Genomic DNA, 23,869 nt, shown 5'->3' with positions numbered 1-23,869 from the left:
CTGCTTCTCTCATCCACATAGCCATACCCTTGGTTAAAATACTTGTATTATTAATTTCTCATTACTGGAATTGTTCCAGCAGAGGCTGAGTGACCATAATTTGAGACTGTGGTAGAAGACATGTCCTTGTTGACTGGTCGGAAGGGAAGTTAGATCAGGTTATATCTGTGAGCTATTCTAAATGTAAGATATGATTTTACCAGCTTAGGCTCCCATTTACACAAGGATTGCTTTCTGTTTCACTTTCTCACTGTCTCTGTTAATAGCACCATCAGTTTTTTTGTCGTGTCTGTATCCCAGTCCTTCATCTTTTGTGTGGAGTCAATCATTAGGTCTTCCTCCCAAAATCCTCTCCAGAAATAATACTAGTTTTCTCCTAGTAGCTGTAGAGTTGTAGAAAAGGTAACAAAAGCATGAGCTCTTTAACCTATGGTTAAATGTTAAGACAGAGTCATATCAGGATTAAGAGCATAGGTTTTGGAGTTCAACCTCAGCTCAAATCCTGTCCCATTACTACTAGCTGTGTCACCTTAGAAAAATTACTCTCTGAGGCTTTTTCTCCGACTCAAAGTGGGGACCTCATATTAAATAACATTGCTGAGTTGTTTGGTTAAATAACTAGTATCCATAAAGCACTTAGCAGTGTTTCTATTAATGCAAACACCAATTAGCACTTAATAAGGTGTAGTTATTAGTATAAATAATAAAATACAACATTTATATAACTTCTTTTTTAGTTTACAAAATGTGTGCACCTACACTTTCTTGCTAAATAATCACAAATATCCTGAGAGGCAGATAATATTCTCATTTTAGAGATAGGGACACCAAAGAAAAAAGAGATGATAACACTTCCTCAAGTGGAATTGTCTAGAGGTTGCTTTGATAGGGAATGAATGCAGTTACTGGAAGTTTTGCAAGGCTGTCCTGCTACCTGTCACCATAGATCCCAGCTTTTGGAAGGGTGACTGAGCTAGGTGATTTCTGAGGTCCTGTAACTTGGTCATTTATTCACACATGCAATTAATATTTTTTTTACCAGAAACTGTTCAAGGACCTGGGGATACAGCATAAACAAACAAGCAAAAAACCCCAAAATAACATGCACACTCACACACACAGACAAAAATCTCTGCCTACAAATATACAAATACAGAAAATATTTTGTACAGGATATACAATATAAAAAATTAAAAATTAAATATGAAAATATCAGTATATAGCTTGTCAGTTTTTTCATATACCCTGCATCTAAGTAGCCATTAACTCCCACCCTCCTTCCCAGCCCTCTCCCCAAGCTTAAAGTATCAGAAACTAGAAAATTCTATTTCAGTTTGTGTGCCATGCCCTCTCACGCGTTAAGGCTTATTCGAAGCTGGAAATCCAGAAAAGTGGGCGGGGCCTTGGAAGTTTCTGAAGGTGGAAGGAGAGACGGCGGAACTTGTGTGCGGTAGCTGTGGTTCTCGGTGGGAAGCCAATTCTGAGGACCGGTAGTGGAGAGCTCTGGAGCTTGTTTCCGGCCACCTCAGCGGGAATCGGAGACGCGAGCAGCTGGGTCCTTGGGAACTGAGGTAGAGGTATAACTGTTGTCGCGGCGGAGCAAGTCAAGACGCACCTACGGCCGTCCGGGCCAGTGTTGAGTTTCCGTAGCCTGTGAAGATGGTGTTGCTCACGATGATCGCCCGAGTGGCGGACGGGCTCCCGTTGGCCGCCTCGATGCAGGAGGACGAACAGGTGAGCTACTAGATCCCCGGGACCCCAAGTTCCTGTCAGAGCGCTGTGCTCTCAGCACGGGATTCCTCCTTAGGACGCGGGAAACCCTTGTGGCCTCCCAGGCGTTTCTGACCCCTCTGAAGTGCGTTTCCTCTTTTGGCAGTGGAGAAGACTACCTGTTAGAATAAATCTTTCCTGAAGGCGGAGGTAGATTTTTGTGTTACCTGTTTCTTTTTAGAAAACCTAGCTGGAGAAGGGATAGGTTTGGCTGATTGTGATCATCCAGTGTTCTGTAATTCTTTAGGAACTTTGTTAAAATTCAAGATTTCTATTTTTTTAATTTTTATTTTTTTGCTGTTAATAAAGCTGACTGACAGGTCCTGGGAAAAATCAGCTCCTAAGTTAAGTCCTCTTTCCGTAGCACCTGATCCTTGACCTAGTTTACTGACACCTAGTGAAAGCAGATGAGGTAATATTGCCACATGTATGCACCTGCTTGAAGTTCAGTACAGTACCTTCTTTCAAAGTTATGCCCAATTTCCACCTCCAATACGCCTTACTAAATTTCTGTTGTTGGAATTACAACCCTTGTGTTATATTCCTGTAATGCTTTGTACCTTTATTTTACAATTTTGCCTTTGTCTTTCAAAATTTCCTAGCAGGCAAATGAGAAACCTTAGTCATCTATGTGTTTCCCATAGCTTTTACAATAGCAGCTTTGTGCTAGTAGGTGCTCAAAAATGTATTGCGTTGATTGAAAAAAACAAAACAAAACCTCTAGATAGCTTGAGAGGAAGAGGCTTTGTGCCTTAAAATCACAAGGCAAATTTCTCGTGTGAGACAAGTTCCTGGAGCAAGGTCAGGAAGTTCCTGAAGAAAGGAGGCTGAGAATGAAATTTATATAATTTATTTAAAGTGTTCAACTTTATTTTACTTTCTCATACAACCCAAGTAATGTAATTTAAAAAAAAAAAAACCTCAAGACCTAAAAAAAGATGAATATTTTGGACATTTTTTTGAACTTCTCATTCATATATTCATGAAAAAAAAAAACCTCATTAAACACATCAGATGTGCCAAGCATGGTGTTAATGCAGGGGTTTGGGGGACATAGTCCCTACTTTCATGGAGCTTACAGTTTAGTGGAGAAACCAGATAACTAACAATTATGATGTAGTATAACTGCTATGGAATAGGAAGAAGTTTCTGTGGTTGAACATGGACAAGGTATCTAAATTGATTTTTGGAACTCAGGAAAGTGTTCCCAGAAGAAATGACATCTAAGCCAACAGTAGTGTCTCCTAATTAGGAAAGCTTCTATTTGGTTATATGCCTTTTTAGGTTTGATTTGGAAATATGTTTACTTTCACTTCTAGGAGAGTAATGATACAGATTGTGAAGTTGCTAAGTTGCTTCGCAGGTCATGCTAAGTGAAATATTTTCTATTTATTCCACAAGACAAAGTCTAAGTTGAGATAAAATTTGAAAAATATAGCATACCCTGAACTTTCAATTGTGAAATATTTTTGTCTTGTCCAATGTTAAACATTTTCCAGGACTGTGCAGTAGTGAAATTGTTAAAATGAATGCAGGAACATGATTTGAAACAAGGGAGATGGTGTGGGGGAAATTTTCCTTGAAGGATATGTAGTTTGATTAAGAAATAGTTTTCCCAAGGGGACAGAAATCTGGTCAGTTTTCCAACTATTGCTTTGAATTCCAATGTGGGCAAAGAGTATAAATTGGATTTGAAATTCCATATATCAGTAGGCTCTTATTCTCTGCCTTCATACTTTATTGAAAAAATTAGTTGATTTATGACTGTGTGTTTCTTAATTCCAAACTAGGTATCAGTTTACCAAGATGGGTTGCTTTGTTTAATTGACAAGGAAAGATATTTTACACAAAAATATTTTTGTGATTGTAATTCCATAGTGATTTCCTTTAGGAATTTTGACTTTGAATGGTAACGTCTTTCCAAAACTTTTAATATCTGCAAAAATATGAATCTTTGACTTATTTTTACTATTATAATAGTATACAGAACATTTATACAGTGCCTACTACATACCAACCATTGTGTTAAGCCTGTTAAATGCATGATTTCATTCAATCTACATACCAACTATTAGGATAGGTACTATTATCCCCATTTATAGATAAGGAATCTCTGAGGCTAAGGGAGCATAGGTCTCTTGCTTAAAGTCGCACAGCTAATAAGTAGCACAACAGAATTTTTCACCAGGGTTCCTCCCTGCCTCCTTTTTTTCCCTTCCTTCCTTCCCTGTTAACCTACAACCACTATGTTAGTTCCAGGTACATAACATAGTGATTTGATAGTTCTGTCATCAGGGTTTTTTAACTTCGGCACTGTTGACATTTTGGAATGGATAATTCTTTGTTGTGGGAAAACTGTCCTGTGCATTGTAGGATGTCTAGCAGCATCTTTGGCCTCTACACCTTATATGCCAGTAGCACTACCACCACCCTCCATCTAGTTGTGACAACCAAAAATATTTCCTGACATTGCTGCATGTCACCTGCGGGGAGGAGGGGCAAAAATCACCCCTGGTTGAGAACCACTGTTTTGGTTTAAAAAAAAATTTTTTTAATTAAGATACAGTTGATTCACAATATTAATATAAGTTTGAGATGTACAACATAGTGATTCACAGTTTTTAAAGGTTATACTCCTTTATAGTTATACATGTTTATAATTACTATAAAATATTGGCTGTATTCCCTGTGCTGTACAATATATCCTTGTAGCTTATTTATTTTATACATAGTAGTTTGTACCTCTTAATCCCCTACCCCTATCATGCCCCTCTTCCCTTCCCTCTCCCCACTGGTAACCACTAGTTTGTTCTTTTTAATCAATATCTGTTTGATTCTACACTACAGGCTTAGTACCTAACTGCTTCACTTGTTCTAAGACATTTTAATAATGTATTTACTTCTTAGGAGTCTGGAAATAACTTTTTAAGAAATGGATATCTTGATCAAATAGTTTTATAGTTAAGTACCCTAATTGTCCGGGCCAAATATTTCAATGTATTCTTTCAATTATTTACATTGATAACAGATACCATATCTTAGGTGGTTACTAGATGCTAGTCCTTGTACAAACTGTCTTCTTACTGGAGATGAACAATTATTCAAATAATACAATAGAGCATTAAAAAAAGATACAGAGTATCTTATGCACTGTTTCCTCTGTGCTATAACTAGAAATGTAGGCCTAAGACAGGTAGACAGATGAACTTTTCTTTTCCAACCTAGACTCTCTGATATTCTATCTATTTCTTCCTTTCTGATATATTTCTCCTTTTTAGATGTTTGCAATTTCTTTATCTACCTTTCTGTTCTACCTCAAAATGAACCATGTTTCTTAAGGTGTTAGATATAACTGAGTACAGGGCAGGGAACTCCCAAGAAGCAGATAGTCTTTTTGTACAGTTAAACTGGCGCACTCGCCCAATCATTGAGGGTTGATTAATCACCTTACTGCTATTGCTGTTAGAAGAAAATGGTTGGTTCTTGGTGCCCCTGGTCTTTGATCAGTAGAGTTCAACAGGAATTTACAAATGATAAGAGCTTAGCTAAACATTCTTATAAAGGCAAAAGATGGCATTTGATACAACTACTTGTTCAGCAGTCATAGGTGACAGCAATAAAAAGGATTGTGGTTGTGTGACAATTTACTACCCTGCACCTCCTGCATTTTGTATACAGAACCACATCCTAAATATACTGATGATCTCAAATTAGTTTCAGAATTTGTGTAGACATTCACATCTACTTCATTATTGGATTGCTAACAACTGTCTTCCATTATACTGTGTATAAGTTTCATCAAGTCTGTTCTAGATGAAGTAGGAAACAGAATTAGGACATCTAATCTAACTATTTTTAGATAGACTGGCTGACTGTGAGCCCTTTGTGACTGTAATCTTAAACGTGAACCTAGGGTTTATCTGTAAAGCCATGATTATGTTGTTATGTGATATCTAGATCAGAGCTGCCATATGGTTTCTTGAGCATTTCCTATGAATTAGATTTAATATTAAATAGTAAGATATCACCTAGAAGGTGGATCTACCATTACTGAAGCAATTTTAATTATACAGGTGATATAGCATGCTTAGGAGCAGGGGCTTCAGAGCTAGACTGCCTGGGTTCAAATATTAGCCCCTCCCCTTATTGGCCCCAAGTCCTAATATTGTGGGTGCAAATATGCAGTAAATAGGAATGGATGAATGAATAATTTTCCCATTATAAAATTAATTTCTGATTATTGTAGAAAATTCAGTAAATATGTACAAACAAAAGGACCAAAAAGTTAATGGTGATTTATTTTTTTAACCATTAAAAGAAGTGGTAAAATTAAGTAATCTCTACTTAAATTATATCCACTTGATGTCTAACCTTAATCTTTGTGTGTGTGTTTAAAATCAAATAATGGGTAATACTGTAATACTGTTCCACCTAATTTTTTTCACTTAGTGTATAATGAATATCTTCTCATATCATTAAATATTACACAACATCATTTTAATGGCTCTGTAGTATTCCATTATATAAATATATACCATATGTTATTTTTTTTAACATCTTAATTGGAGTATAATTGCTTTACAATGTTGTGTTAGAAGATGTGGAATTGTTGGATAAAACATTATGCAAAATTTTTTAATTTCTAATACATATTGTCAGAATAACTACCAGAAAGATTGTGCCAGCATCGTGTTCCCAGGAATGGTAATGCCAACTGAACCAGCAGTGTAAAATGTTGGTTGGCGTGCTGTAATTCCTATGTAGTATGTCCCCGGTGTTACACATTGGCAGTCACTGCTTTGTTCATTGTAAATTCCTGAAATTGTAGCATGCTTTTGGCCATAGTTTCTTGTAGTTCGTACAGTTGTTAGTCTCTTTCTCTCAGATTGCAGTAATATTTACAGTGCCTCTTATAAAGTCAAAGGATTTGTGCTAATCTTCATTTCACTGACAGTTTTTTGCTATTTCTTTTTTTTTTAATTGAAGTGTAGTTGGTTTACTATATTATATTAGTTTCACACTTAGACTATAGTGATTCAATATTTTTGTAGATTATACTTCATTTTAAAGTTGTTATAAAATATTGGCTATATTCCCTGTGCCGCACAATATATCCATGTAGCTTTTTTATTTTATACATAGTAGTTTGTACCTCTTAATCCCCCCTACTGCTGTCTTGCCCCTCTTCCCTCCCCTCTCCTTACTGGTAGCCACTAGTTTGTTCTCTGTATCTGCGAGTCTGTTTCTCATTTGTTATATTCATTCGTTTTATTTTCTAGATTCCACCTATAAGTGATAACATACAGTATTTGTCTTTCTCTGACTTATTTCACTAAGCATAATACCCTCTAGGTTCATCCGTGTTGTTGCAAGTGGTAGAATTTCATTATTTTTATTTGCCATGTATTTATTTAACTAGTTCCTTTAAGGTACTCACCTGCCTTTAGCTGTCAAAAAACTTATAATTAACATTTATGGTTGCGGTTATTTTATGAATACCTCTGAGACACTGATTTAATTGATTTGGGGGTGGAGATTGGGCAGGAGTAGTTTTTTTAAGATTTCTAGGTGATTCTAGTGTGAAGCCAAGGTTGAAAATCATTGGTCTATGTTGGTATTATTTCTTGGCACTTTAGTAGCATCTCCAACTTTGTTTGCATCCCTTTAATCTACTGTTGTGGGGTCAGATATCTTCGGAATGCCACATAACAACATTGGTGAAGCCAACAGATTGACAAGTACCACTCAAATTTAGGAACATAGGATATTGTGCACTAGTTCAAAGCATGTGATGGTATTCACTCTCCCCAACTGGCCAGTCATGAGAAAAACAATATATAGATTAGCAATACTGTTTAATATGATAATGTTAGTATACATTATAATGTTAATTACTACAAAGTATTGTTAATATATAACAATATACATATACATGTTAATGTAGGAGTATTTCTCAAGTGAACAGCCTTATAACAAATCGTTGCCATAAAAACAGTGTTAAACTACAAATCAATACTTCTAGTGGTCTCTGCCTAACTCCCCTGGTTCACCTCATGCTTATTTACTTCCTTATTTATATTGAAATTTCCAGTTCACCATTTTATTTTTTTAATTTTATCTTATTTTGAGTTATAATTGACATGTAACATTATATTAGTTTCAGATGTACAACATAATGATTCAATATTTGTAGACACTGTGAAATGATCACCACAATAAGTCTAGTTACCCTCCATCATGAAAAAATAGTTACGAAAATTTTTATTCTTTTTTCTTCTTGTGATGAAAGTTTTACTGTCTTAACAACTTTCAAATAATTCAATACAGTATTATTAACTATATTCACCATGCTGTACATTATATCCTCATGACTTATTTTATAACTGGAAGTTTGTGCTTTTTGATTCCCTTCACCCATTTCGCCCACTCCCCCACCCACCTCCCCTCTGGCAGTCACCGGTCCATTCTCTATCTATGAGCTTGTTTTTTGAGCAGGATTCCAGTCTTTTTTAATGGCTGAATAGTATTTCATTGTGTATATATACCACATCTTCTTTATCCATTTATCTGTTGATGAACACTTAGATTATTTCCATATCTTGGCTATTGTAAATAATGCTGCAGTGAGCATAGGATGCATATATCTTTTTAAATTAGTGTTTCGTTCTTCAGATAAATACCCAGAAGTGGAATTGCTGGATCACGTAGTAGTTCTATTTTTACTTTTTGAGGAACCTCCATACTGTTTTCCATTGTGGCTGCACCCATTTACATTCCCACCAACAGTTCACAAGGGTTCCCTTTTCTCCACATCCTCACCAACACTTGTTATTTCTTGTCTTTTTGATAATAGCCATTCTAACAGGAGTGACAATGAGGATATCTCATTGTGGTTTTGATTTGCATTTCCAGTTCACTATTTTAAATATAGCTTAGAATCCTATACTTGTACATTTGTTTATCTGCCGGTTACACGATTTTATCATTGCTTCCTTGACTGATTTTACTCTCAGCTCAGTGGTTCACTATCTGGAATTTTAAGTTTCACTTTGTACTTTCTCATAGTTATACCGTAGGTCCAATCCCTGGGAGAACCCTGTGTAAACACTTTTCTATTTAAACATTTAGTTATTAAACATCTACCAAGGAGAGACAGTGTTATATCTTTCAATTCAAACTAAATAATCCAAAATAAAATAATTCCTTCCCATCACATGGCAAAAGTTATTTGTTTGTTTCCCCCAGTATGTGGATGAATAAATAATGTATATTTGCTTCCCATTCTTCAGGCACTTCTTTTCCATTTTGGATCTAGTAGGTTATTGAGGTATGATTTTCTCCTTTTGAAATGACATTGCTGTTTCCCCTAGTAGACTTCTTCCTCTCTTTAAAAAATATTGTAAAATCATTTAGAAATTGTTTAGGAAAATATTGCCTATAACTCTATCATCCAAATGTTATTATTTTCATTTTTATATGAACATATCCCTTGCTACCCAGACTTTTGCTATCCAAACTCAGGAACCAAATAGATTTATTTAGTAAAGGATATTTGACTTTCCAATCTTTGTCCTTGCTCTTATTCATTTTTACCTAATTGCAGTTATAGTGTTCATAATAATTTGCAGTCATGGGTGCACACATTTTTGCTTAAATGCTCAATATTGTAACACTTTATGGAAGATTTTGCTTGATATTTCAGCACAAAAATGAGATGATTCATTCAGTCTGTTGTTCCCAGGACTTTCCCCTGAGTATGGAACATGTTGTACAGTTCTGTGCCAGTAACTGTGCAAGTGAAATGGGTTAGGAGGAGGGCACTGACCTAATAGTGGAAAGAACACTGGATTGAAAGAGTGCCTTAAGGAGTACACTTTTGCTTTTTTAGCAAATAACTATTGTGACTTTGTTGAAAAACTCGGGATTTGGTCCTCCTTTTTTCTCTAAAATAGGCCACTTTTATTTTGTTAAAATAAATCTTACTAACCTGTAAATGAAGGACCGTATTCACATAGTGTCCTCAAAATATGATGCTTCTCACAAATTGGTACTGCTTTTTTGGTGGAAAATTCTTAAATGAAGGTGTCTTCTTTCAGTCTGGCCGGGACCTTCAACAGTACCAGAGTCAGGCTAAGCAACTCTTTCGAAAGTTGAATGAACAGTCCCCTACCAGATGCACCTTGGAAGCTGGTGCCATGACTTTTCAGTGAGTATAGTCCTGATTTCTTTGTGATTATTTAAATATGAAATACAGTAAATACAAGTAACACCTGATAAGAATGGTAACTTTTTTAAAAGTAAAGGTAACTTTAAAAATATAGTCGCTCCATGGAAGCAACTTTCCTGGCTCTAATTCTGCAAAACTGAAATCTTGGTTTCTTTATTCAATTTCCATACAATAATTCAACCTGTTATCCTGTGTCTAGTAAATGCTATACATATCATGCAGTAATAGGTAACTTTTGCTTTGGGAGCTTCTTGGAGCCAGACACATGTAGGTTAGTACCCTTGCTCAAACATTTACTGACAGTGTAACCTTGAGCAACTCACATGTACTTCTCTGGGCCTCAGTTTCCTCTATAAAATAGGGAATCATAGTTTTGTGAGGATTATGAGAGAATCCATGTGTATCACTTAACATCTTGTCTGGCACATAGAGAATAGTCAGTAAGTGTTAGTTATTATTTAGAAAAAAGAAAATTATAAAAGATAATTTAAGAGCATCTAATCAGTGGTTATAGACAATGCATACAGCTGAGAGAGGGATCAAAGGGACTTTATTGGATTTCAAGTTATCTACAAATAATTGGTATTAAATGTTTAATACATGTCAAGTTTGAAGGTGATAAAACAGGAAGGATTAAACAAGAAAAGAGAGGGCAAGAAGATCGGGTGAAAATAAAAAAGAATAAGCTAAATAATCCTTACTATGTTAGGAACGCAGATACTAAGATAATATAGACCTGGGAAGAATCTGCTCTGTTTAACTCAAACAAACCCTCTACTCATCAAGAACAAGCAAACAAGTATAAAGAATCAAAACCAAAACAAAACCCTGGCCTATTGGTTAAGAAAGTAGTGAATATTAAGTTTTATAAGGTATTTCAACATCAAAAAATATTAGAGGCACTTAATTATATAGTATTTTTATCTCTACCATGGGTTAGGAACAAAAAAGATCTAGGAAAGATCTCACGGAATTGAAAAGAGATTTTCTTCTGCTTGGTTCTTTATAATCTCATCTCTTCCTTTATTTCCATCCAAGAACTATTTATTAAAGATTTATTCTTTGCCAGACAGTGTATTAAGTCTCGCCTGTAATGTTTTAGCTTATCCTCTTATTAGCAGAGAGAGACACATACACAAACAACTATACTGTAATACCTTAGGACAAGAAGTGCTGTAGAGCAGAGAGAAGGAAGCAATAAATTCCCATTTATAGAGAGTAAGTTTCAGGAAAGGGGAAAGAGGGAGGGAGAATAGAGAGAAATTCCACAGAAAAAATTATAGTAGAATTGAGCATATGAAAATGAACAAAGTTTCTCCAGGTACATAAAAGAATATTATAGTTAGAAAAAAACAATAAAAGCAGAAGTCCACGAGCATGTGAAAGAACCTAGCTTATTGGAGAACAACATGTTGTTTGGTGTGTTAGGATATATGATGGAAAGCAGCCTACACTTGTTTTGGAGGGCTCCAAATAGTATACCAAGGTGTATGATTTTATTTTATAGGTATTAGGGAACCTCTAGAGTTTTTAAGCAATATCATATTTACTTTGTAGGAATAAAGCTAGTGGTTTAGACGATGGTCTAGACTGAAGGCAAGGAGACTGGTTAATTTAGGTGCCCAAGCAAGAAATAGGACAGCAGTATTATTGTTATTATTGTTGTTATTGTTGTTATTATTATTATTTTAAAGGGCATGAGAGATCATATAATATAATAGACTATAAACTATGCTCTGTGGAGTCATAGGATGCCTTAGGAGCCACATAGAAAGGGCAGGGGTAGGGGTATGTGTAATGCTTTGGGCCCTTAAACTCCTACTTAAGCTAAAGAACTTCTGATTTTATTTGCTGTACATATTAGTCTTCTGGATATAATTTTTGCTGAAATAAAGAGTACTATGGCTAAAAAGTTTGAATACCACTGAGTAACCCAACCTCTTTCCAAAACTATCTCAGACATGTAGTCATATAGCCTCTTCCAGACTGCCAGGGAGCTCACTCTCACAGGAGGAGTCAGTTCTGTTATTGAACAATTTGCAGTCAATACAGAGTTCTCCTATCCTGGAAATTCAGGAATATTATTAGTCCTGAGATTATTTTCTGTACCCAGTAAATATTGTGACATTAACTTCCAACTTTTAAGTATCCACAAAAATTTCCAGTTCTACTATTTTTCTTACAGCTGGAAGAAATTTAAATGTGTATATACTTGTTTACCACACATAATCAAAGGGTAGATGGAGTCACAACTCTGAGTTTTCAAGAAAAAGTCTTAGGTATTAAGATATTTTAGTTGAAGAATTATGTAATGAATAAATATGTCTAAATACTCTTTTGGAATGTACTTCTAATAATGAGAAGATGTTTGCTTTCTGATTCCAGTGATTTGTGGTTTGAAATTGACTCTCTGATTTAGTTAGCCTCAAAGGACTTGGGCTAGAATATTTTCAAAACTTTGTATAGGGAATTCCCTGGCGGTCCAGTGGTTAAGACTCCACACTTTCACTACGAAGGGCCCAGGTTCAATCCCTGGATGGGGAACTAAGATCCCACAAGCTGTGTGGCATGGCCAAAAAAAAAAAAAAAAAAAAAAAAGGTTTGTATGGCACTGAGAGTCTATTTCAGATTGTTGGAGGTATTGTTAATCTACAAACAACTTTTTCATGGTTTTTTTTGTCTCTGCAGCTACATTATTGAACAGGGGGTGTGTTATTTGGTTCTGTGTGAAGCTGCCTTCCCTAAAAAGTTGGCTTTTGCCTACCTAGAAGATTTACATTCAGAGTTTGATGAACAGCATGGGAAGAAGGTGCCAACTGTGTCTAGACCCTATTCCTTTATTGAGTTCGGTAAGTTTGTGCACCTCACCTCTCTATCAGGGGAGTAGTCGATATGCAGAAGCTATTGATATAATTTTGACACATTTTTTTTTTTATGCTTACCTACTGAAGTTTTGGATTCTCCCTCCTAGTCCATGTCTTTTGTCCTTTTGAATGAATGAGGTTTCCTTCTCATAAGTAATTTTCTCTGGTCTTTTAATTTTTTCCTCATAGAACTTGTTGCCCTTTGCTCTTTTTTGTTATTTAGTTTGATTCTTCATTAGGGTAAAAAACTGTGTCTAAAGGTCTAGATTGACATGTAATAACTGAGTTCTTTTTTCCCCCAACCCAACCTCCTCACCTCCCCCGCCACACACACACTCACATACTCACAGTGAGACTTGTTTTATGGAAATCAGAATTTGGAAATCAGAAAGAATGGTGAACGAGATCCTCTAATTTAAGTACTAGAGGGTATATGGTATTGGGGCATAACATTTACTACATGCAGAAGTAGTGAGCATGGGTGTCCATATTTGTATAAGAATTATAGAAAGACTCATTACTGCTCAGATCTGGTAAAGTATCTGATGGCAATAGATCAAAGGAAATGGCCTTTAAGTAGAGGAAGTGAGAACAAGTATGATTAGACTACATCACTGACATTTTTAGTTAAAAAAGAAATTGGTTTTACTATCTCTGAATTTCTGAAGTGTTTCGAGTTTGCTAGATGAATGGGTCCTCTTGCTTTTTAGAAATAAAGAAAATCTAGCAAAGCATTCCAGTGTTTCAAAACTATAAACTCTCCAAGTGCTAATTTTTATAATGTCTGGTTTTGCAAATTTTATTTTTGTAGATAATAGCGGTTCAGTAAACCCAATAAAAAAATAAGACTGCTGTATCAAGGTCACACAGGAAATAGTTGGTATACTCAAATTAGCTTAAAGGATTATATACAGAGATTATATTGATTACAGTTCATCTATATTGGGTTATAGATGAACTGTAAGGTACAGTAACCTGAGACCAGTAGCATGGTAATTGTTATCATCCCTGAGCCTGAATGGATAAGAGAAAACAGTTTCTGGAACTAGGAAGGAGAAAATTTATGGAAAAGGCCCATTTGAGAGGAGCAGTAACTTTTGGTGGAGGTATACTGCCAGCCCAAGATGACTTCTCAGGGAGGAGCGAGGGGAATAAATACTTTGACATCACTATCCACTCCCCTTCTTCCGTACTCTTGGGGCTCCCCCATTGGCTGAACCTAACCGGAAGCTAGAGGGCAAGGAACCCATTGATGTAATCCATGCAGGTCAGCTTCCTGCAGGCAGAAAGCAGGCCCAGAAGGGTGGAGAGGAGATCTAGAGGCAAATGAAGGGTATGCAGCACACACATCTTAAGATTTTTGCTAAAAGTTGAAAAGTTGAAAATATAATCTTTAATAATCATTCTTTTCATAGTTTTGCGTTATATAGCCATTGGCAAAAATGAATGAGCATGCAGTTTTGTAGTAGTATTTTGGGAAACGCCTGTCCCATTGTTACTCATTCAAGAGGTTGGTTAATCACGGACAGTTGCAGATCCAGGACTAAACTCAGAATTTACTCTTTCCTACTTCTTTGATGGACATGAAAGAAGTTGTTAACAGTCACTTTTCTTCATCATTCTAGATACCTACATTCAGAAAACCAAGAAGCTTTACATTGACAGTCGTGCTCGGAGAAACCTAGGCTCCATCAACACTGAATTGCAAGATGTGCAGAGGATCATGGTGGCCAATATTGAAGAAGTGCTACAACGGGGAGAAGCACTCTCAGGTCTCTAAAAGCAGTATGAATCTTATGAATAAGTGGCTCTTATTCCATAGGGAAGGATAGCTTATTTGGGAGTACCTTTTATGCTGTCAGATTCTATCTAGTACTGTTAAGAATTAATCTTTCAAAAATGGATTACATTGCAAGCTTCCAATATGATATATGTTTCTTCCTAGTGTGGTTAGTTTCTGTTGAGTTGGAACAACGTAGTCTCATTCCATATCAGAAGCAATTACTGTTTCCAAGATATTTACAAAATTAGATCAATATTTACAGAAACACATAAGTTAAGGGAAATGAAAAGAAGAATGAGAGGAAATTGTCAAAGATTTATTGCAGTAGTTTCCTGAGTAGCCACTTTAGGAGACTTTACTGCCGCCAGGTCAAATGTTATAAAATGCCATTTTCATCAAAGCATTCCTCTGCTGAAAAACTTTTAAAACCTGTGACTACAAGATAAGGTCTAGTCTCATCTCAACTTACTTTTCATTCATTCAGTCATTATTAATTGCGTACTTGTAATGTGCAAGGCACTGTGTTCTCTATAATGGAAGATAAGGAGATTGCAAACGTCTCTCATTCTCCCTAGTTCACAAACATTCTGCCTCACAGGTCAGTGTCCTTACCATCCTGGACCTTCTTTAGGATCTAGATAAGAACTGCCTCTTCAAAGAAGCCTTACCTGATCCTTATATCCCACAATGCATTAATCCTTTTGTCCTTCAAATTCTTAAAGCACTTACATATGTAATGTTTTTTAGCACATAATGTGTTATGTGTATGTGTGTGTACTAATTTACCTAAAAATATATGTTTACCTAATGCTTAAATGTTACCTAAATATTTAATGTGAGCATATACTTTTTAAAAGTAGTATTTATGTGTTTCATATCTATTTCATATACTTCTTTTATTTCTTTCACAGTAATCATCACAAGTAGTTGCCTTAATGTGTATTTTTTGAATTCAGCCTTGTTACATATTCATGAATAATGGGTTTCCCTTTATTATGAATTGCAAATTTTAACCTTTATGTTTGTAGTCAGCAGTTGTCCCAGCATATAGCTTCAAACTCTTTAAACATCAAATTTTGGATGAGTGAGTCTGTGTAAATTTTCATCATTACAGACTCACAGGTTCTACGTGGGATAAAGTAAACCAGCACAGGAATTTTTCTTAAATCCAAAATTTATATATTGGTCAATTTATCAAAAGTGTAACGGATTTTCTTCTAGTGCTTTGCTGATTGCTACAAAACTGATATGCTGATTAAAAAAGAAGTACAGTTCTACCCTTAAATAACTTCATGTGATTGGGAAGATAAGAAAGATTGTCACAGAGTAATTTATAGATAGTGTAAGGGAACAAACATCAATTGAACACTTACATTGTGCTAGGCAATATGGTAGGGGGACTTTACATATATCTTATTTATTCTTTAGAGTAATCCCATGTGAAGTGGGTGGTATCAAACCGGTTTCACAGATAAAGAAGCAAAGACTCAGAAAAGTAGCTTACTATAAAAGTTACACTGCTAGTACCTGGCAGAATTTGTTGGCTTATGGAGTCTTTGCCCATCTTCAGTGAATGATAGTTTTAAATCATTATATATAGATCTATAGACAATAAGAGCTATAAAAATGTAGAAGGAAGTAGATAAATGAACAGGAAAGATTTCTTGAGTTTTGATAGATCAGGAAGGAGTGAAGAGTGGTATTTTAAGAGGAAAAAAAAGCATATGCTGAACAAAGCATATATGAAGACAGTGGAAAGATTAGCCCACCTCAAAAAATGTTTTCTTCCTCTTTAAGCTTCTGTATAATAAGAATCCATCTTTTACGCCTTTTTCTCATTCTAAGTTTTAAAGTTTTAGAGCTAATCAACTTTGCATTTATGACCCAAGAATAGTTCCTGTGGGTTCTTTTAGCAAGATCAAATTATGCCTTTTTTACTGCCTAAATATACCTGTTTCTTTTAAGCCATAGGTTTTATTTTTTATTCAAAGGTGTCACCCTATTAGACTGTAAATTCCACAAATATAGGGATCATGTACGTTTTGATCATAATTGTATCCTCTAGCACTTCTCATGGTGCCCATAACATGAATATTTGCTAAATGACTTCTCCAAGCAATAGCTTTGTCTTTATGATACTATGTGTTTCCAAATGTTCCAGTGTAAAGGAATTCTCTTAACTATTAATTATTTCTTATGACCTAATATTTATTTCTTTGCCCAGTTATTCTCAGCAGATTTAGATTCATGTAGCAAATATTTATTTATTGATTTTTCACTGTATTTTTCACTGACTGTATGCCAGATCATGTTCTAGGCACTGGGAATATAGTAATAAACACAGTAGTAGTTAAAAACCTCTGTCCAATGGATTGTACCTTCTAGTAGACTGGCTGGAAAGATTCCTTGCAGCATTGTCATGGCTATTTCTCATCCTTTAACTGTTTTATTGCACTAGGTGCTTTTCTTACAGGACAAGTTCTGATTTGGAAATGGCTGGCATGCCTGTGTTATTAAGTAATGCCACATTTCTCAATCAAAACCAGTCTCTATTAAGCAACTCCAAATATTCCAAAAGCATTCTCCAAGGAAGAACAAATAAATTCAGATTGCAAAATAGTTTTTCAAAATTTTAAAGAAGTAAAAAGTTTGATTAGAATTTATTTATGCCAAACTGAGAGTTTGTTTTCGTTATTAAAAATATGCCATATATTTTAAGCCCAGTCTAGCTTATGTATATCTATTTCTCTAAGTGCTCAGTTAACAATTAAAAGAAGATACTGACATTACAAATGTCCTTATAGGAAAAAGAAAAACTTTTTCCTAAGATTCTAAAAAGCTTAATTTAGTAGATATTGGTGGTTTTCTAGCACCTGTGATTGTATTTTCATTATAATACAGCTTTCCTATATCTGTTAAAATATAATTTCTGATAGCTTTATCTTCATAATAATAGTCTTTACTATGTGGAAAGTCTTAGAAATTTGGTAGCAGTCACCACTGAGATATAGCTTAATACTCATTGTCTGGTTCTTTGAATTTTCTGGTTACCTGCATCTTTTATCTTACCTGGATTATCATTTGTCAAAATATGAGCAAATATGATTTAGACCATTAAGAGATTATGAAGATAGTTATGGTCAGCTAACATTTGTCAAGTGTTTACTGTATGTAGGCATTGTGCTCACTTTACAGGCATCCTATGGTATGTTTATTGTTACTATATAATCCCTATTTTTATAGACAAAAGAAGCTGGGTCTTAGAGAGGCTGAGTTGACCAATACCACATGACTGATACAGCTGAGATTTGAACCAGGATCTGAGGCCAGAGCCTGCATACAGCCTCAAGAATTTGAACATAAATTGATCTGATAATTTTAAAATGCATTGTAGATTTTACAGTGCTTCAGGATCATGAGTTAATCAGTGTATGCAACCTTACCCTTAAAATAAAAATGATAATTTAAGCTTCATGGTTTGAAAAAGTGCCACTCATTTTGGTTATTTTTATGTCTTAATACATTTGATAAAATACTTTAAGGGACTAATTGATGTTATCCTTTTTTCCTTTTTGACAGCATTGGATTCGAAGGCTAACAATTTGTCCAGTCTGTCCAAGAAATACCGCCAGGATGCGAAGTACTTGAACATGCGTTCCACTTACGCCAAACTTGCAGCAGTAGCTGTATTTTTCATCATGTTAATAGTGTATGTGAGATTCTGGTGGCTGTGAAGTAGTGAATCCAGTCACTGGCAAGGGAGAACCTAGAACCCAGCAGGTGTATGTTTTCAGGAAGCTGAGCTCACAGAGATGCGTATTAGAATCCAAGTGGAACTTCTGCCTCTAAAGACCTTGTAAGGAAAGACATGTCCTGAAAATGAAAGATTACGCCTCATTTAATGAAGCTTAGCCCTATGTAGAAAGTGTCTTTTGGGGGCAGAGGCTTTCTCTGGGTGCTAAGCCATGTATGTTAGGGAACAGTAGATTGTTTTATTTGTTTTTTTCCCTCCCTGTGTTTTATATTTTTAAAACAGCACTGACTGGGCATTCTCATCTCTAATGGAGCCGTCAGTGAGATTTGGCTTAACCAACCTGTGCTAGCAACAGTCTGAAATCCCTTCAGAGAAGGCAGCCCTTTGGAAAGGTTTTGGACTCTGTTTAATCAACATTCCGTTTGTTGGTGACACTTGTGATTTTTCAGGAATCTGAGTTGTTGATGGCCTTTTAAATAAGACTCCAGTATGTGAAGGTTAATTGCTGTGCTGCAAGAGATCCTGTCTATTGGCCCCTGTAGGAAGTTAACCTTTGTTGTTTTCCATTTATGATGTTTTGCTTATTGCACAATTGCTTTAGGGTTAAATGAATTATATTGATGCCTTGAAATTATAGCACTCCGTGATTAAGAAGCTAAAATGTTTTCTGTCATTTACTCCTTAAAAGACTTAAATGTTTTGTTTGGGACATTCTTAATTTTATTTTTCTGCATCTGGTTTATATTAATCTAAGAGTGAATGTAGCATACTGATAGCCAGAGGCCCCTGACTTAGTGACAAAGAGAGGCCAGCTCATGACTACAGCTTTGTCCTGCCCCTTTCTCACTTTTTCTCCACTACGATTTTCCCCACTCTTCCTCCTGCCACAATTTGCCAACATTTTTTAAATTCCTCTATGTCCAGTAGTTTCATGTGCCTCTCAGGATATCCTCAAATATCAAAATGGAAAATATTCAGTTGCATAGTTAATTAAATTGAAATTTTTCAGAGCAACTACTCAAACTACTAAACACATTTATCTGAGAAAATCTGAGAGCACCTTGTATCTGCTTCAGTTATGTAATTCTCTGAGAATGTTCTAGAAATAGGTAACTCATTTACAATAGCTTCTATTAACAAATAAAAGTACCTATGATTTTTCCCTTTTTTGCTCAGGGATAATGGGGATTTCCTTTTACCTTCTGAGGTAGAATTTTTTAAATGGGGAGAATAAGCCTTTTAAATATTGTCACAAGGGTCTACAATATAACCTGTAATTCCTACACATACTGCAAACATTTCTTTAAATTGTACAGGAAAATGAGCCTACTTCTTAAAATCTTTGGAAAGAACTTTAACCAGTAAGCAATTTTATAACTCAGGATCATCAAACCTACTGTTCTGATTCCTGATAGAGAAAAAAATTCTATTTCTTTAAAACAAGGCAAGGAGAAATGCTTATTTTATTCCTGATAATTTACAGAACTAGAATAAAATTTTTCTCTTTCCATTTTGGACCTATGTCTGCCAATTGGAGTTTTGTGCATGAAATAAGAAGTTACTTTTTATAGAGAATAAGTGCTTTGAAGTCCCTAAAAGGCTTATCCTAAGTAATGATATTGGTAATAAAAGCCTTTGAAAGGCTGAAAACCTAAGTAGTGGTACCATAGCATTTGGTACTTCTGTAGGAGTGGAGAGTGGCAGCTCGTTGAGAGTTGCATGCTGCAACCAAGTAGTCAGCAATGAAATAAATACTTCTAGAATGTTCCCTTTAGTGTGAAGTTTTGTTATCTAGTTAATTTACGTGCACATCTTCTATAGATACACTTCTACCTAAACTCAGTGGGTTAATTAAACAATGAGTTGGGGTGGGGGCTGATAAACAAAGGGATAAGAAAGTAGTTTAAGATTATGATGGTAGAAAATGAGAGAACAGGACTGTCATAATATGACTCCTACTTCTGTTCTTTATTGGAGGAAGTGGGAAGATCTGACTAGATGAAATGAACCAGCAACCAAACAGGTATCTAAAATAGAATGTGATAAATACTGTTCAGGGTTATCGGGGGCACATTAGAAAAGGACACCTAATTTACTGTGGGAAGGGGTGTGGTAAGAGAAGGAGAGTGGGATTTCCCAGACAGAGTCAATGGCTTATGCAGAGTCATGAGTTAAAAGAGTAAGGCCCATTTGGGGGATCATATAGCTTGGTTCAACTTAACTCATAGGGTAAGTATAGGCAACTGAGACTTGAGGAAGAAGAAGTAGACGGTACACTGTCATGCAAGTCATTCAGACTATACTAACATCAGTGGCAAGAGATGGCATCAGATTTATAATTTCAAATGATCATTCTGGCCATGCTATAAAAGATATATTAGAGAGGAAAAAGTCTGAAAGTAGGGAGATGAAACTAAGGAGCCATCAGAGTAGAATGAGACATAGACAGGTTTCAGGTGATTTTCAAGAAAGGAAAAATCCCACATACTGAAATATTTACACGATGCTTTCTTTGTTAGGAGCTTATTTTAATGCTCATGTTGACATTTTGAAGTAAATACTGTTCACACCATGTGAATGAAGAAACTTTACCACACTGAGGCACTGAAGAGTTGAGTAATTTATCCAAAGATGCAGAGCTAGCAAGTGATGGAGCTAAGATTTGAACCTAGACAGTTTGACTCCAGAGTCTGTGCTTTTCTCCACCATACTATACCACCAAGAGGTCAAATCAAACAAGTACCACAAAATGTATTTTGAATTTAACAATTAGGAGCGTAATCATACAAGCAGAGTAATTCCAGAGCAGTAGAGACACAAGTCAGATTCCAGTGGGTTGAGGATTGTGTGAACCACTAGGAAGTAAAGACGTTGAACTGCTCTTTAGAAGTAGCTTTTTTGGTTATGACGCTGAACTTCATAACATGTTTTAATTAAGAAATCTCACAAATGTTAACATAGCAATATTTGGCACATTGTACATACATCTGTTCATTGAAATGTCCAACTGGTTCTTAAGCTTTTTGGAAAACCTTTGAAAATCTGGTGAAAGGTATGTACCTTTACCCCAGAACAATGTTCATGTGTACATGTATACCAAGTATCACATACTATGTCAGGGTTTTCAAGAACTCTATAAAGCCTGTTCATGACCTGGTGGTCCATGATCCCCAGCTAAGAACTCCAAATATAGAGGATGTGGAACTCAAAGGAAAGAATCCAGAAACCTTGAAAACTGTACAGCTGAGGTGAACTAGAAAAATTCTACAGTTTGAACTAACTTTGTGGATGAGATTCATTCTTAAAAAATTGCGTAAAAAAATTCTATCAAATATTTTTGGATCTTGTTCTACAGAAAAAAAATATTTGGTCCAGTTCCTCAAAATCAAAATCAAGGATTTAAAATTTTTTATTTCTACTTTTATCAGTAGGAAGTCTTGCAAAACCAAGTTAAGAAGGCAAATGGATAATCATTTCTTCATACATAGTATTTAATAATACATGTATGAGAACACATCTCAATTTAAATTCCCATCTTATTGGGAGTTTTCATGACCTAAGGGCTTGAATGTTGGTGGACACACAATTAAGGCTTTTAGTTAGTGTATTCAGCAGAACTGACTGAGCCCCACCTTGTTGTCTTTTTAGACAGCTCAGCAAAAAGGCAAAGAACAGTGGTTGTAAAGATGTTACTACTGTAAATGCACATTTACTAATTGGACCAAATAAATAGCTTGTACTTTTTAAAAGTCCCAAAGAAAAATTTATTGCATGTGTGACATAGTTTGAGGTAGAAGGGGCAAATTGAGTCTCACATCCTATTAATGATGACAGACAGGGTTGACCCAACAGTAAAACTGTCTTGAGCAATTTAATCACTCCATTCTAATAAAGTTTATTTCAAGTGCTGTAACTGAATCCATGTCTTAGATTAGAAAAATTGTTGGAAATTTGACTTCCGTATACTAATCAAAACTGGACTAACCTTCTATAACCTTCATTAATTGAGCATATGTGTTAGTCATTTTACATGTATTATTACAGTCCTCATAACCATTTTCCCAGCTTGCCCAAGGTCACATAGCAAGTTGAAGTACTTGGGTTCAAATCCAGGACTGCTAGACACCCAACCACTACATATACTGTTTATTCCTAAATTATGATGTAGAAGTGTTTGTCCTAAGCACAATTTCACTTTGTCCTGTCAAGTTATTTGCTTTTGTTTTTGTTTTTTTTTGGAAAAGTTTGGCTTTTTAAAAATACTATTTCATTTTATTATTTCCATCTCTTTTTCATTTACTTATCTGTCATTTCTCCCTTTATTTTTTAATATTTTTTGCTCTCGGGTTCTTGTTTGCCTTTTCTCATTCTTGGTTTGTAACACATTTTTTAAAAACTTTATTTTCTATTGGAGTACAGTTGATTAACAATGTTGTGTTAGTTTCAGGTGTACAACAAAGTGATTTGGTTATACATATACATGTATCTATTCTTTTTCAAATATTTTTACCAATTAGGTAGTTACAGAATATTGAGCAGAGTTCCATGTGCTATACTGTAGGTCCCCATTGGTCATCCATTTTAAACATAACAGTGTGTACATGGCAATCCCAAACTCCCTAACTATCCTTCCCCCCGACATACCCTTCTCCCCTGGTAACCATGTTCTCTAAGTCTGTGAATCTGTTTCTGTTTTGTAAATAAGTTCCTTTTATCATTTTTTTTTTTTTTAGTTTTTGCATATAAGCGCTATCATACGATATTTCTCTTTCTCTGTCAGACTTACTTCACTCAGTATGACAATCTCTGGGTCCATCCATGTTGCTGCAAATGGCATTATTTCATTCTTTTTAACAGCTGAGTAATATTCCATTGTGTATATGTACCACATCTTCTATATCCATTCTTCTGTTGATGGACATTTAGGTTGCTTCCATGTCTTGGCTATTGTAAACAGTGCTGCAATGAACATTGGGGCGCATGTATCCTTTCAGACCGTGTTTTTCTCTGGGTATATGCCCAAGAGTGGGAATGCAGGATCATATGGTAGCTCTATTTTTAGTTTCTTAAGGAACCTCCATACTGTTCTCCACAGTGGCTGCACCAATTTACATTCCCACCAACAGTGTAGGAGGGTTCCCTTCTCTCCACAACCCCTCCAGCATTTATTGTTTGTGGATTTTTTGATAATAGCCATTCTGACTGGTGTGAGGTGATATCTCATTGTAGTTTTGATTTGCATTTCTCTAATAATTAGTGATGTTGAACATCTTTTCATGTGCCTCTTGGCCATCTGTATGTCTTCTTTGGAGAAATGTCTATTTAGGTCTTCTGCCCATTTTTTTAAAAAAATATTTATTTATTTTTGGCTGTGTTGGGTCTTTGTTGTTGCGCACAGGCTTTCTCTAGTTGCAGAGAGTGGGGGCTACTCTTCATTGCGGTGCGCGGGCTTCTCATTGCGGTGGCTTCTC

At 35.5% G+C, this 23,869-nt stretch overlaps 1 protein-coding gene across 1 annotated transcript; it reads left to right on the top strand.

Moving 5' to 3' along the window:
• Nucleotides 1-1,493: 1,493 nt before the first annotated feature.
• On the top strand, nucleotides 1,494-22,316 carry SEC22B (SEC22 homolog B, vesicle trafficking protein). The gene is made up of 5 exons (XM_036867148.1): nucleotides 1,494-1,734; nucleotides 9,867-9,976; nucleotides 12,686-12,846; nucleotides 14,487-14,633; nucleotides 18,224-22,316. The coding sequence occupies exons 1-5, from the start codon at nucleotides 1,660-1,662 to the stop codon at nucleotides 18,376-18,378; spliced, it is 648 nt and encodes a 215-aa protein (XP_036723043.1). The 5' UTR covers nucleotides 1,494-1,659; the 3' UTR covers nucleotides 18,379-22,316.
• The last annotated feature ends 1,553 nt before the right edge of the window (nucleotides 22,317-23,869 follow it).

The sequence above is a fragment of the Balaenoptera musculus genome, chromosome 1 (assembly GCF_009873245.2).
Source record: "Balaenoptera musculus isolate JJ_BM4_2016_0621 chromosome 1, mBalMus1.pri.v3, whole genome shotgun sequence".
NCBI lineage: Eukaryota > Metazoa > Chordata > Mammalia > Artiodactyla > Balaenopteridae > Balaenoptera > Balaenoptera musculus.
The sequence above is the reverse complement of the archived record's forward strand: the minus strand, read 5'-3'. Positions and strand labels throughout refer to the sequence as shown.

Excerpts from the sequence above, each read along its gene's own strand:
- SEC22B (XM_036867148.1), top strand. The coding sequence starts at position 1,660 with ATGGTGTTGCTCACGATGATCGCCCGAGTGGCGGACGGGCTCCCGTTG. Across the intron at positions 9,977-12,685 it reads GCTGGTGCCATGACTTTTCA|CTACATTATTGAACAGGGGG; the intron begins GTGAGTATAGTC and ends TTGTCTCTGCAG. Across the intron at positions 14,634-18,223 it reads ACGGGGAGAAGCACTCTCAG|CATTGGATTCGAAGGCTAAC; the intron begins GTCTCTAAAAGC and ends CCTTTTTGACAG.